The sequence below is a fragment of the Penicillium griseofulvum genome (assembly GCF_001561935.1).
Source record: "Penicillium griseofulvum strain PG3 chromosome Unknown contig_79, whole genome shotgun sequence".
In the NCBI taxonomy this organism is placed as follows: Eukaryota; Fungi; Ascomycota; class Eurotiomycetes; order Eurotiales; family Aspergillaceae; genus Penicillium; species Penicillium griseofulvum.
The window spans coordinates 321,612-337,790 of NW_024467420.1; the positions used below are offsets into that span (position 1 = coordinate 321,612).

The following is a 16,179-nucleotide window of genomic DNA, read 5'->3' on the forward strand; positions in this document are numbered from 1 at the left end:
TACTCTCCAAGGCTAGCCCTGTGATATTCATTCCAACTTCAACTATCTCAAAACTATGTATCTCGCAGGTTCGGCTTTTTGTTTGAAGAGAAGGTCTCTTCCAGCCCGTTGGATAGGAAGCAATCAGCTCTTTATCTTCTCGCTCGTTGGGAGGTTTACAGAGTTCGATGAACAACTTGGCCATGAGAGCTAATTGCATAGCGTCCACAAGTGCATGATGGTTATGCCCTGCAAGGTAATGGCTTTCCCCGAAGAACAGCGGGAATACTACTGGGAGAGATAGGGGAAAACTCCCCCCTTGGAAGCAGTTTCTTCCCAGTATTCTCCTCATGTTCACCCGGTACTCCCGCAGTAGCAAGCAGACATTGTGATCTCCGGGTAGTACGTCGGAAACACATTCTTCCCGCAGCCAGTCTCTCAAGAAAGATAAATCGAAATACCAGGGTCCCCAAGACAGGGCCCTGGTCTTCTGGGAAATGCCTATCTCTCTGAGTTTTTTGGCGACCCCCTCTGCATCAAGGGTTCCATCCTGCGTAGAGTAGCTTCTGACCTTCTCTTTGAACATCTTTTGGGCCCAAGTTTCTTTTTTAGACTTGGAATGAGGGATTTCCTTCTTATACCTAGTCAGACAATCTAGGACTTTCGCCCCTTCAAAATCCGCCATGCCAATCTGTAACACTTCATGGGTAGAAAAATTGCACTCCAAGTCGATCTTAATCAACCTGGAAGCCGGGATCACTTTGACCGATTCCCTGATGATGCTTTCCATCAATTCTGTCGTCGGGCGCCATTGCTTGGAGCACGCTTGATCGAGCAGAGTTCTCAACTCTTTCCTACTTTTTTGGTCATAGTCTACAATGTCAGGCTTCCATGTGAGGAAGTGGTCATAACAGAATCGAGAGCCCTCCCACAGAAGGCGCACAGAACTCCCATGGCCACATGCTGTGTCTCCATCGGCTGCTTTCAGGGAAAAACTTCCTAGAAACTCGTTGAACTTGAAGCGCCCATTGCAGGGCACACATCGGCTTCTCAGTCCAACGTGGTTTGTCGGGCCGTCTTTATAGAAAACGCCCGTCTCGAACGAGATGATTGTGGATGATGGGCAGACCTGTGCACCAAGCACTAATCCCTCAACAACCCTTCCCGGCCCTATGCATTTAAGGCCGAGGTGGTGCAGGCGTGCAGCTCGAGCAACTAAAAACAACGGGAATTAACAATAGGACATGAGATACATAGTAATATCTTGATCTTACGTTTTCTAAGAGCGTTTTGCTCTTTGGGCGGCCTGCCCAGCCACGCAGCTGCCGACTCCGTGATCGGTTCTTCATCCTCAATTTCATCTTCTTCCGCATTCGCAACTTCGTCGGGCTCATCCAAATCTTCGTCGGGTTCATCCAAATCTTCGTCTATGGGTTCCTCGGGCTTTGACAAAGGTTCCTTCTCCGTTTCAACATTTTCGTCCGAGAGCGAAGAGACCTATTGTTCCCATTAAATGATGTTCATTCGTTCGTTGCCACTTACCTCTAAGGTTGGTATTCCCCATCCTGAAACTGTCCAGGCCGGACGTGCAGATTGTAATGGGCCAATGAATTCAATCGTGACTGTTTTCTACCCTGTCGATGTCCAATACATGGATCGTATTGACACACCCACTTGGGCTTGGACACGTGTTCATCCATGTGTTCTTTCGCATCATATACTGACGCAAACAGTCTCTTGCAGCCATATTTTTCAGCATGTCTGCAGGGCCAAAGAGCCCTCATGTGACTGCCTAAATAATGCCTTTCTTGGCCAAGTATGTTTTGGTGCAACCTGGATCCGGGCATGTCCACTTGCCATCAACAAAGAGCAGCTTTGGAGGCTTCTCCCACCCAGGTATAACCTTTCAACGTCCCTGAGTGGGGTGTATTTTTGAACCGCAGGCCATGCTGGAATAATTGGCTCATCTGGCTCATATTTGCCATGTTTCGCCTTAGCATGTACTCTCGCATTGCTATCGTTAGCGAACATTCTAGGGCAGTTTTCTTCGCGCGCTCGTGGGCAAGGGCACACTTTGCGAGTTGACTTATCACTGTGAGCGGTCCTTTTGTGACGGTTGGCATTGGATTCGTTGGTGAATTCCATTGTGCATCTCTCCTTTTCCGCCATGGGACAGGGACATTTGATTCCCTCGTGCAGCTCTCTGCCATGTCGATCTGCGTTTTGTTGCGTGGAGAAGGTCCTCTTGCACCCTGCCTTATCTTTTAATGGGCAGGGGAATCCCTCCGACGCTCTTGAGGAGCTACCAGCATCCTCGTCACTATGAGCCCTCGTTTCGTGCCTTTCTGCCGCCTGTTTGGAAGCGAACATATCGGTGCATCCTGTCTGCTCCGCCTTAGGACAGGACCATTTTTTTTTCGCTGTGCACCTCCTCCGCAGGCTTATTTGCGTTCCCTTGCGAGGAAAACATCTTGTTGCAGTTAAACTCATCTGCGCGCGGACAGGGTCGTGGGACTTTATTGTGCACCCTTCTGAGATGATCGTTTGCATTCTGGTTCGAGGCAAACCTCGCCTCACAACCAAGCTCATCTGCGCGCGGGCATGCGAAAGGCTTTTTCTCCATAGATGCGTTGATGAGGTTGGGGTAGATGAAGATGTCGAGACTTCAGCAAGATGAGCAGGAGGATGGTATGAGGTCTGAAGTTGATTAATGGGTATATGGAGCTATCCATAAATCTAGGAACTGATTGGCGTACTTCGTCTCTACAGAGGAAGTAGAAGGAGAAGGGGATGGTGATGATTTAGCTACTGCTATGGTTCTCCTTGTATGCTTCATGTGGACAAAGGGATGTCTAACGCATTGTGAGCAAGCAAATAAGACATTGCTGCCTTTATATGTGAGTGTCTTAATATGCATTGAAAGAGATAGAGAAAGAGGATGCGGTGGTGAACCTACAAACACATGGCCATCGTCATCTCAATAGAAGATGTAATGGCCTGGGTGGTATAAAAGTGTGAAGAGAGATCTACGGAGAGGCCCAGGTGTCTCAGACCTATGAGACAAAACATGCAAGCAGATCTTTAAGCCTTGTTTCCTTCTAGGAGCTCAAACATAAATATTCTCCGCTATATGAAGTTATTGGATTGTGATAGAGACTTGGTTATATAGGGTTGATGAGGGAAAGTAGGGCTAATAGCAATACTACTAAGTATAGGGACCAAAAGGGCAGAAATTTTGAAAAAAAGAACAAAGGGTAGGCTAGACTTCAAATATGCCCATTTTAGATAGAAAGATATCAATCTACCCAAGCTGTGTCTGCTTTAAGGGTACCGCGTTCCACTTAATCCAGACCCTAATTACTCTACTACATTAAGTATATATTAGATAAGTAAAATCAGTAGAATATCCGCATGTAACTTCATTTCACTTTTCGTAAATCGGGTACGAATATACCCACTACAGAGTGTTTTCCAACCGACGCTCCTTGCGCAATGCCCGGAGCTTGACCCGTGCCTCCTCCAGAGGAACCATCACGCCCTTGCTTTGGGTCGAAGGATCATCACGGTTGCGAATGTTGACGGTGCGTGCTTCCTTCTCCTGAGCACCTACAACAAAGATGAAGTTGTACTGAGCCAACTGACCAGTACGGATCTTCTTCTGCAGGGTGTTACCGCTGAGGTCCACGTCGGCGTTCAACTTGTCACCCTGCATGATACGCTGCACCTCCTCGGCGTAGTCATTCAGAGCAGGCATCACAGGCACAATGAGGATCTGGCGCGGACTGATCCAGAACGGCCACTTGCCACCAAAGTGCTCAATCAGGATACCCAGGAATCGCTCGAAACTGCCAATAATAGCACGGTGAATGACAACAGGGCGGGCACGGCCGGGGGGTAGCCCGTCGGAGTTGGTCTCTCCCTCCTTCGCACCCTCCTCGGTGTTCTTCTCCTGCTTTTCGTTGGTCTGATACTCCATTTTGAAGTTCACCGCAGCCTGGTAGTCCAGCTGGATGGTCGCGCATTGGAATTCACGCTGGAGAGCATCCGCAATGGTGATGTCGATCTTGGGTCCGTAGAAGGCGCCGTCACCCTCGTCAATGGTCCAATCATTGCCCTTAAACTTGGTCAAGGCCTCCTTGAGCTGGTCCTCGGCGTGGTTCCAGGTCTCCAAGGCACCCATATATTTCTCAGGGCGGGTAGACAGTTTCAACTTGAAGGTGAAGCCAAACAGCCCATAGATGGATTGCAAGAAATCGAACAGACCCTCAACCTCGGACATGATTTGATCACGAGAGCAAATCACGTGACAATCATCCTGTTGAAACTTACGTACTCGAGTTAAACCACTCAAGGCACCCGAAGCCTCATTCCGGTGCAGGACGCCGAAGTCCGCAAGACGCATAGGAAGTTCGCGGTAACTACGTTCACGGTGGCCGAACAGAACGAAGTGTCCAGGGCAGTTCATGGGCTTGAGAGCCCACTCGCGCTTCTCCACATCCAACTTGAACATATCATCCTTGTAGTGGGCCCAGTGTCCAGAGGTCTTCCAGATACCAACGTCATACATGTTGGGGGTCTGGACCTCCTGGTAACCTCGTTTGCGGTATTCACTGCGCAGAAGAGACTGGATCTGGTTCACAATCTTGGTTCCGTTGGGGAGAAGGAATGGGCAACCAGGGGACACCTCATCGAAGAAGAATAGCTCTTGTTCCTTGCCAATTCTCAAGTGGTTGCGCTTCTCGGCTTCTTCCAGGAACTTCAAGTGCTCAGCCATTTGCTTCTTGTCTGGGAAGGCGACACCACGAATACGCTGCAGCGAGTCATTGGACTGGTCGCCAAGGAAGTAGGCAGATGAGTTCTGGGAGTAAAAGTCAGTATGGGTCTTCCTCGATGAATTGGTCAAACAGCCACGCTTACCTGCATGATCTTGAAGGCCTTGATCTTGCCGGTGTTCTGAATGTGAGGACCACGGCAGAGATCGACAAGGGTACCGCAACGGTAGACGGTGCTACTCTCGCCAGTAACGAGCTTGTCAATGTAGTGCAGCTTGTATTTGCTGTATGCGAACATCTTTTTGAGGTTCTCCTTGGAAACCTCCAATCGGTCGAAGCTTTGCTTCTCTTTGAAGATTCGCGACGCCTTAGTGTCAAGCGCCTTCCAGTCAGCCTCCTTGACAACCCGTCTGTTTTCCCAGTATTAGCATTGGCGCAATTTTGAATGGTAGATGACAAGTTGACATACCCGTCGGGCATGGCCATATCGTAGAAGAAACCCTGAGGGGTGGGCGGTCCATGGGACAGCTGGCATTTGTAGAAACACTCACATGCCTCACCCAGGGTGTGAGCACTGGAGTGCCAGAATACCTCACGGGCTTCGGGGTTGCTGAAAGGCACAAGAAGCACACTGCAGTCCTTCTCGAGAGGCCGGTTCAAATCCCACAACTCTCCATCAACCTTAGCGATAACAATATTGGCGCTGAGATCCTTGGGAACGTCACGCAGGAAAGATCCAGGAGTGGTCTCGAAGGCTTTGGCGGGGACCGAGGAGGGGGGGTTGCCGTCGCCAATGTCGAGGGTAACGTTGATCTCTGGGTGGGGACGGTTCTTGGTCTCCTCGAGATATTGTTGCCAGAGTTCCTCGAAGAGCTTGTTTCGCTCGATCATGACCTCCGGGAGGGTATCGGGGTTCTGGTCCTGCTTAGATTTCGCATTCGCATCTTTTGGAGGGGCAGCGGCGGCTTCAGAGGCGGGTTCGGCCTGTGCATCAGCGGCAGGCCGCACAGGGAGATCCTTGGGAGTTTCAGATGCCATTTTAAAACCCCCTGGAGCAATAATACAAGGGAATTGGACTGCGAGCAAGAACTCTGATCGTGGTATGCTCCGCGTGGAGGGGAAAATGACTCTTATGAGGGCGGTGAAGTAAAGTCACGTGCTGGTACTGCCCTTAGCCGACACTTTACCGCTTCAGGTTTCCACCGAGCGAAAACTTCTCCAGCTTTGTACAAGCCGTCAATAACCCTTATCACCACAAAATGTCTTTCCGTGGTCGTGGTAACGCTTCTGGCGCCAACCGGGGAGGTTTCGGTGGTGGCCGCGGTGGTGAGAATTTTCCAACGCGAGTGCGATGTGAGAAGTTAAAAGGAGCTAACGAAAATTTTTTGGTTGCAGGTCGCGGAGGCTTCCAGCAGTCATTCGGCCCCCCAGCTCAGGTTCTGGGTAATTATTTCTCTGAAATTTACAACGATTGATTCATCTCGCTGATATTCTGATAGAGTTGGGTTCCGTGATGCACTCTTGCGAGGGTGAGATGGTCTGCGAGTCGGTCAACCCCAAGATTCCTTACTTCAACGCTCCTATCTACCTGGAGAACAAGGTACGCCGTTACTCCACCAAACGAATATAATCTGAAGTCCATAACCTAACTGGTTTTTATAGACTCAAATTGGCAAGGTCGACGAAATCCTCGGTCCCATTAACCAGGTCTACTTCACCGTCAAGCCCCAGGACGGTATCGTCGCCACTTCTTTCAAGGCTGGTGACAAGGTCTACATTGGTGGAGATAAGCTGCTTCCTCTCGAGAAGTACGATTCGCTGTTCTATTCATCCGTCTATCCTCTAACTAACTCACTTTTTAGGTTCCTCCCCAAGCCCAAGCCTCCTCCAGGAGCTGCTAAGCCCAAGCGCGCCGGCGGTGGTGCTGCCCGTGGCCGTGGTGGATTCGGTGCCCCTCGTGGTCGCGGTGGATTCGGTGCCCGTGGTGGTGCTCCCCGTGGCCGTGGTGGCTTCGGTGGTCGTGGTGGTAGCGGTGGTTTCTCCCGCGGCGGCGGCGGTGGCTTCTCTCGTGGAGGTGGTCGCGGCGCCCCCCGTGGTGGTGGTGGCTTCCGCGGTCGCGGCTATTGATAGATCCAATGTACTGTCTCTTTACGGCGTTTTGGGGGATCTGGGAGCTTTTTCAGGAATATCTTTCCGTCTTCTTGTGCATCCTGCGCAATTGCAACTTCACTGGCTGCAGGCTGTAGAATATCACCAGTCAAAAATGTTTCTGTTATTTTCATTACATTTTCCAGAACCTACAATGGCATATTAAATCATAGCAACTAGAATTTCAGGACAAATCCTCGGCTCACCAGACTTTTGGTTGGGATGTGGCTAGTAGATGTGGCGCAACTGCACCGCCCCTACCTGCAGTTTGAAATGACGTTGACCGCCCAGCGAATCTGTGCGTCTTGTCAACACTTCCAAGCAGGATTGCCAGCATTCTTATTCTTCTTCCCCTCAATTTTGCCCTTTAGACATCTTATTGAGACAGAGTAGCCTTTTCCCATACATTTCCTTCGAATCTGATATCCATTTGAGCATGTCTCGCCGGACATCGACCATGGCATCGAGCGATGCCTCCAGCAGTGGTGTCCCACCTTCAGGTGATGGAGGTGCGTTTGAGCTCCCTCTGATCGCCCATGAGCGACATAGCTTACATTTCCCAGGTCAGGCGAAGCAGAAAATGTTGCTCTCGGAGGATCATGGGCATTTCAGCATGGTGAAGTCAGTTTTGTGCTCTCCGCGCTCGTTTGCCCTCGGCTCAGGCTAACACTTAACAGGGCTATGCATCTCGCTGATCTGATTACTGAACTGAATGGTAAGAGATCCTAAATAACTTCATGGTACTTTTCTGAATCGACTCGCTAACTCTTCATCTTAGGTTTCTGCGGAGGCAAGCTTATATTTCCTAACTATTTTTCTAACCCACGGCTAATATGTTGAGCAGTCATGTCGGTATTTTCGTCCATGCGCTACTGTCTTGGTGACCCAACTGAATATGGTGCTATCTGGGCTGCCCTCGCATTCATGCCTTTTGGTCTATTCTTTGACTTTATGGATGGTAAAGTCGCAAGATGGCGCAAGAAGTCGTCTCTCATGGGACAAGAACTCGACTCGCTAGCTGACTTGGTAAATGATTCCGGAAAGTAACCATGACCAAGTTATCGCTAACACTCTTATTCCCGCTAGATCTCCTTCGGTCTCGCCCCCGCCGCTGCCGCGTTCGCCCTTGGTATCCGGACCTCGCTTGATCACGTCTTCCTCACCTTCTTCGTTCTCTGCGGTCTGACCCGCCTCGCTCGGTTCAACGTGACTGTAGCCGTACTTCCGAAGGACCAGACTGGCAAGTCCAAGTACTTCGAAGGCACACCTATTCCGACCACTCTGTCAATCGCCTCCCTTATGGCCTACTGGGTCTCTCAAAGCTGGACGCACGAGAACATCCCTCTCGGTCTTGTCGCAGAAGGTACCATCTTTGAATTCCACCCTGTGGTCCTGATGTTCGTTCTACATGGATGCATGATGATCAGCAAGACTATACACATTCCTAAGCCATGAGCTCAACCCAAATTTGGCCGCGCATTAACTGTTGGAAAAAGAATGCCTGAGTCTGTTGTCTCTCTCAACTTGGACAACTGAAAATAAATATCGGGAGGGCCATTGTCTGTAGACAAGGCATAGCATGATCTCGATGCACTTAAATAAGGATGCTTAATTGAATTTCAATTGCATAGATTGACTTTAGTCATTGTGGTTTTTGCATAGGAGTTGGGTTGCATGATTGTGACCGGCAAGGTCAGTATTGAACCTGTATATAGCTATTCAACAGCACTACTCGTCGTCAATCTCAAGTACATATACAAGCAAGGAAATGAGCCGTGGATCCTCCATCAACTTTAAGAACAAGGAGACACACGCAATGCTGACGGGCATACCTGCAGCCTTTCATCCTGTCATGATGGCCAAAGAACTCCTAGATCCGCAGGTATTCGTCTGCTTTTCTCTCTGAGCCAAACACCCCACCATATCTATTCAAGCCTTTCACCGCAACGTGCCTGGCCACATTGGGACACCCAGTGTGTTTCAAATGCCACAATGATGGCATAAAACGGACCGTCAACGACGACAACCCAAACGGTAATGTAGGCCGTCCGTTTTACAAATGCGACACATGCGATCGATTCATCTGCTTCGACGATCGGCGCGGTATAAGCCCCGCTAACCCGCTATGTGACTGCGGTCGGTACTCTCGAAGGCAGATATCAGGTATTCGAAAGCAGTTCCCATGAGGCCTGCATTATGTCTGTGCTCGTGGAGGATGTGACTACTACGAGCCGATGTTGGATAATGGCCGTCAATGCTATATTCCTGGGCATTTGGTGCATTTTTCTATTGCGACTTCTTTTGTGTGAGGCTTGTGTTTGGGTTTGGGTTTCTTATTACATCTTGTTAAACACAGCGGGTGTTTGGTTTCTCTCTGATTTGCTTTCCTTTGCTGGCTGCATCTATAAACCTGGATAATCCTCGCGAATAAAAAAAGAACTCTGCTTCCTTCTTTACTCTTCTTCTTGTTGCGTCGTTTGTATCCCCAGAAAGTCCCCCATCTCCAGTTGTGTCTACAAATATATCTTTCGACGGCAGGATAGGAGACCGGTGGTCCAAGAGCGCAGTGGGTTGAGCCGTTGCCTACTGAGCAACCATGGAATGGAATGAGGTAGGTATAATATGACTGTTCAAACAAAAAAACATTACTTTGTAAATATCTCCTCCCTTTCAAGGGTATAACTCCTGCATAGTTGTGTAGAGGGTTATTTCAATATACAATGTCAATGTGTTTGAAGCTATCCATATACAACTGCCGATTCTAAGTGAATCACGGATATTCCATCAATCGATAACGTTCATGGCACACGCAATATTGACCTATACAGATCGTCATAATGACCCGTTGTCTATCTCTCACAACCTCCAGGGTTGTCAATGAGGACTTCGATACAACAAAAAATCGTCGAATATAGGAACCCAGAGAAGGCAAGTTCACGCAAACCCTATGACCAACTCACCAGATCGCATCTAAGCCACTATAGTAGATCAAGCCTATCACAACTACGACGATGACCATCACCAGTCTTAATCCCCCAACATGCCCCAAATGCCGCGGAGCTGGTATAAGACTGAATGTCAAGGAGGACAACCCGAATGGCAATGCAGGCCGCCCGTATTACAAATGCTACCCATGTGATCGATTCATCTGCTTTGCTGATCAACGTGGGATAAGTCCTGCCAACCCGCTCTGCAAATGCGGCGAGTACACTCGTAGGCAGATAACGGGGGCTTCGGCGGAGGTGCAGCATGGGATTCACTATGTTTGTGCTCGTGGAGGGTGTAGCTTCTATGAGAAGGATGTGGGTCGGGATGGTTCTCAACGACGGGTTCCAGATAGGTCTGTGGGAATGTGTGCAAGTTACTCTTATATTTGAGGTTTGAGGCTTAGGCTTAATGGTGTTACTATATTTGTTTTTGACCTGTTTTGTGTTGAGCTTTGGTAATAGTATGCTTCTTTTTTTCCCCTCTTGTGTACTTTTTGGTATTTAAAATTGAGCGTGTTGAGGATTACTAGAACCCTAAAGTTCATATTGTTGGGATCTGGGTTGAGTTTAGTTCTTAGCAGAGTACTTTGGGATGATATATCCAAATGCTCATTGTATTCCTAAGCAGAATCATAGTCTAGTATCTTCCGAGGTAATCAAGCCGGTCCTTCCGCATTTCTAGAATATGGCAGATCAATAAAGGTCACAGGCAAGATCAGAATTTTTGGCATTTAAAATTAGATGTTGAGTCCTTGGCCAGACCCTCAGGATATCGTGGGTCAGGCATGCGGGTTCTAGACCCAGACGCAAGTTTCACTTTGATATTCATTGAAGACTTACCCACAGTTGGGATACATTGAATTGATGTTTGGCCTCGAGATACTCCGAAAATAAAATATTTAAGCAAAGTAAGTAACTAAAATCTATCTTCTTTGGTTTATGATTGCTGTGAAGCCCGGCAAGGGATGCGTTTCTACATGATTCCTTTGGCAGGTGGAGCATCCAACTGGTCTAGTGGACGCCACGGGTCCCGGAATATCTCTGTGTGGTCCAGGTCTCTCCGTCTTGACAGGTCTGGGCAATTTTGATGAATTACTGTGTACGGAGTACGGCAGTACAGACCGGTATTGCCTGTGCATACGGTGTTTTTGAGGCTCTGAGTTATATTTTGTACAGTTGTTCTCCGTACTCGGCTGCCGAACCTAAGCAGATCGTGGATAATGTCTCACAGTCGGAAGATCGCTCTTTATTTAGCGTTTACTGTTTTCTCCGTAATTTTTTAAAGGGATTTGGCGGTGACATTGTTTTGGCTATAATTATCGAACTTGATGGTGTGGGGATATGCTTACCTGTCTAGGCCATTTTGTTGACGTTCAAACGGCTTTGATGCCCACATACTCAGGAGGTTTAAATTAAATGGTCCGGCAGTTGCAATAACAATATAACTTGTGGCTCGGAATTGGTTGCAAGGGACTACCTAGGTCTGCAAGGTACATCCGATAGATTATACACATTTCCTATTCGGGTGCACTTGGCTGCCTATGTTATATTGACCAGTAAATTTATCTCTTCATTCAGTACTCCGTACTCCGTATGGAGTAAAGGGTCTGGATATATCGAAGTTCTCGCATGACGGTAATGTGGGATTAAATAACCTCCGATATCTCCAGGGCTGTTATATGCACGGAATAGGGGAATGGTTGTCAATGCTAATAATATCACATAACATCATGCCAAGTCAGTGGACGAATACGGAGTACTTGAGGTATAACCAAAAAAAATGTTCAACAATATACAGCCAAAGTACTCCGTACTATGGATGACATTCCATTTATAGAGTATATATGGAGGAGAATTGTAGATCTTAAGCCACAGTGCCCTATTTTACTGAAAATTTCGTTATGGACCGTTTTGAGTGGCTAAGTGCATTTAACAAAACCTGCCCTGAAGTGTATAGGTAACAGTAGTATAACAGATAATTTCCAAGGTTGGCTCCACTCGGGAGTGGCCGCTCATTATCCATGGAAATAATTTTGGTCATGAAAAAAAGGGAGTACAGGGAAAAACCTAAAGAAGAGATACCTCTTGGATATTTACAATTACTCGAAGCATCACAATGTTAACTGCTAGATCCTTCAAGTTTCATGTACTGAGTACTTCGTAATTGAACGTTTTTAGCGCTTATACGGGGTATTGAAATTGACTCCGCCTGGGAAATTACATAGCCCGTCTGAAATAGTATTTATTTATTTTTTTCACTCTGTGTGTTGTACTCAAATGGAGATCTGTATTTCCCAAGCCCGAGACAGCCAAGGTACTTGTCAGCCACAAAGGACCATAGTCATTTTACAGATTAAAAGGAAGCTGATCCTACCTAAGTACGGAGTAGATGGAACAAGCGTTAGCCGAGGAAGAACTACTCCATATGCATTGTACATTTGATTTTTTTTGAGGGGTAAACATATCGTCATCAAGGGTCCTCAGGTGTGTGGCAAGGACGATCTTTCATAAGTGTAAAGTAAATAACCTTAGAACATTTTGAATATTGAGATTCACACAATAAGAGTCTCGAAATCACCGCTTAGTACCCGAAAAAGACTAGCGGAATGCCCAAGGACTCCATTTAGCTGCCGTGTTTGACCAAAATTGGAAATCGATCAGCCACGGTCCCTTGGATTACACGGGCGGGTACCTGATTATGTAATTACAATCGGGTGTATCATTGGATGACTGTTTGTTTGTATACCTGATACTTGTACCATACAGGGAGCAAACAACAATGAAACAGTCCGTGAAAGACCTGCCTTGAAAGTACCTGGTACTCGAGTACAACAGGGCCCTCCCCCCATATTTTAAGTACCTCATACCTTCTCCGGGGAACACAGACCCCTTGACAGTCCCTTTCCCAAGGGATCCATTATCCGTCACTTCTCTTCCCTCCTGATCTTCCCATCTCCCCTTTGCACACATTCGTTACCGACAACCTTTCTTCGCTCGTTTACTCCCTTTTATTTGGGCGTTACCATCTGAACTGATAATTAGTTCACGGTCGCTCTCTCAATCCCGACTTGTAGGGGGTGAACCTCTACTCGACCACGTACTCCGGGTACCCGTCAACACTACGCGAAACCTTTCTTTCACTTTTCCCCTCTCGCAAAACCTCAACTTTCTCATTCAATACATCCGATCTGAATAAGTCCGAACGTGGTGGATAGTTTGAGAACAAACGACGTCTACCGACATACATTCAGAAGTTCTTAGAGGGTTACGCAGGCCGTCCCCAGTCCTTCGCCAACCACCCCTGCGACTGTGTCCAGCGGTGCTTACTCCCCACGCTGATTTCGATATTCGACTTCCCTACTCTCCCAATACATCATGCTTTTCAACACTCATGGCGCCCTCGCCGTGTCTGGTGTGCTAATGGCAGCCACCTCAGCCGTTGCAAAAGACTTCAAGGTGCTACCTCGCGCCCCAGCAGCGGAACTTCAAGGTTGCTACTCTAAGATTCCTGGATACGGAAAGGCAATGAGCTGGACGTTTCAGAGTTCCGGATGGTGCCTGGACCATTGTGCGAAAGAGTACGCGACATTTGCTTTGACAGGAGGCTCTGACTGTGTGTGCGGTAATACGCTACCACCAGCCAGTGCCAAGGTTTCATCCGACAAATGCAGCAAGTCGTGCAGTGGCTGGCCCGATGATATGTGTATGTTTATATCGCTCACCCATCGGTCTCAGAGAATTGAATTGCTAACGATAATTTCAAATAGGCGGTGGTACCGACTACTACTCTATCTATACCACGAATTTGATAGCGGATGTTCCCACGTACGAAGACGACACCAAGTCCACCACTACCACGACCAGTAGCGGCAGCAAAACTACGACAACCGACGGTGCTGCCTCCACCGCTTCCACTAGTTCTAGCGTAAGGACAGAGACCGCGACATCTGAGGCCAGCGCGAGCGGCGTCCCTGAAGATATCGATGAAAAGTCCGCCAAGAGCAAGAACACTGCCGCAATTGCGGCCGGAGTCGTGATCGGAGTGGTTGGTTTCGCTGCTCTCTGCGGTGCTGTCTTCTTCTGGTGGCGATCCAAGAAGAATAAGGCCGGCGCTGCGGGCGGGGCCACTGGCGGTTATGGTCGTGACTCTGGTCCGCCCTCGATGTCCGATTCTCGGTTCGATGGCGACTACATGGCTCAGCGTCGTCAGAGCAATGGCAGCATCGATGATGACCATGATTTCTCTCGCCGGATCTTGCAGGTAAGCATACGCGACACCTAATAGTGCCGTTTCCAAGCTGACTTACGATACAGGTGACGAATCCCGATCGCTAAATCAATACCCATTTTTCGAACCCTTCATGTACCCTCCCCTTCTTCTCTTCACTCGGTATTAGCGAAACACACGTCCTTTCTGCCTCGATCAGACTCCTTTGCGAGAGCTTCCCTATCCTGTTGTCATTATTTTTCACTCGGGTTATTCTGCGGAGTTATGATATCCGAACGGCATATGCCTCGACCGAAGTCGATGTCCCCCAGCTGGTGACCTGTTGTCTCTTCGGCCCTGCCTCCAAGTTGCTTTTTACCAACCCGCTCCGTGACTGCTTCTTGGATGAAGTTGACTTGCTTCTTGATTGGCATCTCTGCAGATCTATATCGAGAAATTAACCACGATACCCGCCGTCTCTGCCGAAGACCCGATCATTGTATCTTGTTCAATTATAGTGAAGTCTCAGTGGATATAGAGACATTGTGCTCGAAAAGGCGTTTCTTTCTATTTCGGCTCTATCGATACTCGACATTTCCCTTTTTTATGAGCAACCCATTCCTTTTTTATGTGATTCTCTTTTACTTTTTTCTCCTGGTCTCTTTTCCAGTTTTCAGCCAGGTCTCTGACCATCGCTCCCATCACGAGCTTCTCGCGTTCTGCAATTCACTCTGATTGGTCTAATTGGGGAATGCGTGACTGAAAATAGGCGAGATCAATCAGCTGTACTTAATGTGAGAATGGATATGCACATCAGTCCGTGGTCGTTTTCTCGTAGGCTAAACTAATGGTGGTTTCTTGGTCAAGGCTGGGTCTGCTGTTGCATCCCCGGGCGAGCAGTTCATATAGCATTCTGGGTTTCATGGCGTCGCTGGAAGATTTAATGTTCAATCAGGTAAATGACATGGGTCGTCTTTTCTACCTGTCTCATCTGGTTCATTCTAATAGGTCTACTGATGTTAATTGCTAATGTCAAGGTCAACTATATATTGATGACCTTCGCCCAACTCCCAGGTCTGTTTACAGCCAATATACCAAGTGCGGCATCACTTCTACAACCAGTTTCAATATAAAATAATCTTCAATGGATATATAGTAGATCACAAGCTCTGAATCGACCGGAATGTGGGATATACGGAATGTGGGAAAAGTGACGTTAAAATATCTACTATTCCTATGTCAGTTTATATATATCCGCCCCATCACCACTGTAACATGATGGACACAGGTAGGCAACATTAGGAGCATATCGAAGAGAAACTTACTCTAGGTGAGTAACATACACCTTGCTGCTTCAGATATTGCAACCTTGTCATATGTACCTCATTTGTTTCAGTGCAAAGTATCACCCACTGACCCGATGAGGAATATATCGAACAACCTCCTATCCTACAACAGCACTACGTCCACTCCGATATGCTAACGATGTCATTCGAATACACATCAAATGCACCAGCAGGGGTCAATCCAGAAACTAAGTCTAAGGTTGAGCGTTTTCTAAAAGAGGCCGAGAATGATACCACTACAACAAAGCAACACCTAACCCAGACCCCTCCATAGACCTACTACGTAGTCTAACATAGCCCAACATAGTCCAACATAACCGCGTACTGTTGATCTTAGAAAGAAGTCTAATAGCCTTAGCACAGCCTACTGGTAGAATGACTTCTACATGATGGTGCAACACACAAGGCCAGCGCTCTTAAGTGTATGAACCGGATTATGGGACCATGGGGCCATGGAACCACAGTTTCGCCACACTGAGCAACACCAAAGAGTTTGTCTTCGCCATTCCAGGCGCGAGTATCACCGAACTTAGCGGTGTCGGAAATTGTCTGGTGATGGCGCAGACAAGTGGACTGACTGTCTTCGGGTTCGATCCGTTTCTTGATGAGGTGTTCGTGCTGCAGGTGGTGGGATTGGGGTTGCTAGTTTGAGTGTATTGTTGAGGTTAAGAGTAGGAGTGCAGGGCTTGATGGGTGGGAGCTGAGGGTTCTTGAGACTCGGGCTCGGGACTTTGGCTTGG

At 48.0% G+C, this 16,179-nt stretch overlaps 5 protein-coding genes across 5 annotated transcripts; 3 read left to right on the forward strand and 2 right to left on the reverse strand.

The window, feature by feature from the left end:
* Positions 1-713: 713 nt before the first annotated feature.
* PGRI_001040 (uncharacterized protein) lies at positions 714-1,679 on the reverse strand (the record flags this gene model as incomplete). The annotated part of the gene is made up of 4 exons (XM_040787817.1): positions 714-833; positions 923-1,194; positions 1,254-1,476; positions 1,650-1,679. 4 exons carry the CDS (start codon positions 1,677-1,679, stop codon positions 714-716), a joined length of 645 nt encoding a protein of 214 aa, XP_040651589.1.
* Positions 1,680-3,436: 1,757 nt separating this feature from the next.
* On the reverse strand, positions 3,437-5,789 carry PGRI_001050 (threonine--tRNA ligase THS1; the record flags this gene model as incomplete). The annotated part of the gene is made up of 3 exons (XM_040787818.1): positions 3,437-4,837; positions 4,897-5,161; positions 5,221-5,789. 3 exons carry the CDS (start codon positions 5,787-5,789, stop codon positions 3,437-3,439), a joined length of 2,235 nt encoding a protein of 744 aa, XP_040651590.1.
* A 221-nt stretch (positions 5,790-6,010) lies between these two features.
* On the forward strand, positions 6,011-6,878 carry PGRI_001060 (H/ACA ribonucleoprotein complex subunit GAR1/NAF1; the record flags this gene model as incomplete). The annotated part of the gene is made up of 5 exons (XM_040787819.1): positions 6,011-6,077; positions 6,147-6,194; positions 6,251-6,351; positions 6,414-6,559; positions 6,614-6,878. The coding sequence occupies 5 exons, from the start codon at positions 6,011-6,013 to the stop codon at positions 6,876-6,878; spliced, it is 627 nt and encodes a 208-aa protein (XP_040651591.1).
* A 457-nt stretch (positions 6,879-7,335) lies between these two features.
* Positions 7,336-8,354, forward strand: PGRI_001070 (CDP-diacylglycerol-serine O-phosphatidyltransferase; the record flags this gene model as incomplete). Its single annotated transcript, XM_040787820.1, has 4 exons — positions 7,336-7,520; positions 7,577-7,614; positions 7,744-7,925; positions 7,986-8,354. 4 exons carry the CDS (start codon positions 7,336-7,338, stop codon positions 8,352-8,354), a joined length of 774 nt encoding a protein of 257 aa, XP_040651592.1.
* Positions 8,355-13,261: 4,907 nt separating this feature from the next.
* Positions 13,262-14,221, forward strand: PGRI_001080 (WSC domain-containing protein; the record flags this gene model as incomplete). Its single annotated transcript, XM_040787821.1, has 3 exons — positions 13,262-13,589; positions 13,654-14,147; positions 14,201-14,221. 3 exons carry the CDS (start codon positions 13,262-13,264, stop codon positions 14,219-14,221), a joined length of 843 nt encoding a protein of 280 aa, XP_040651593.1.
* Positions 14,222-16,179: the final 1,958 nt, after the last annotated feature.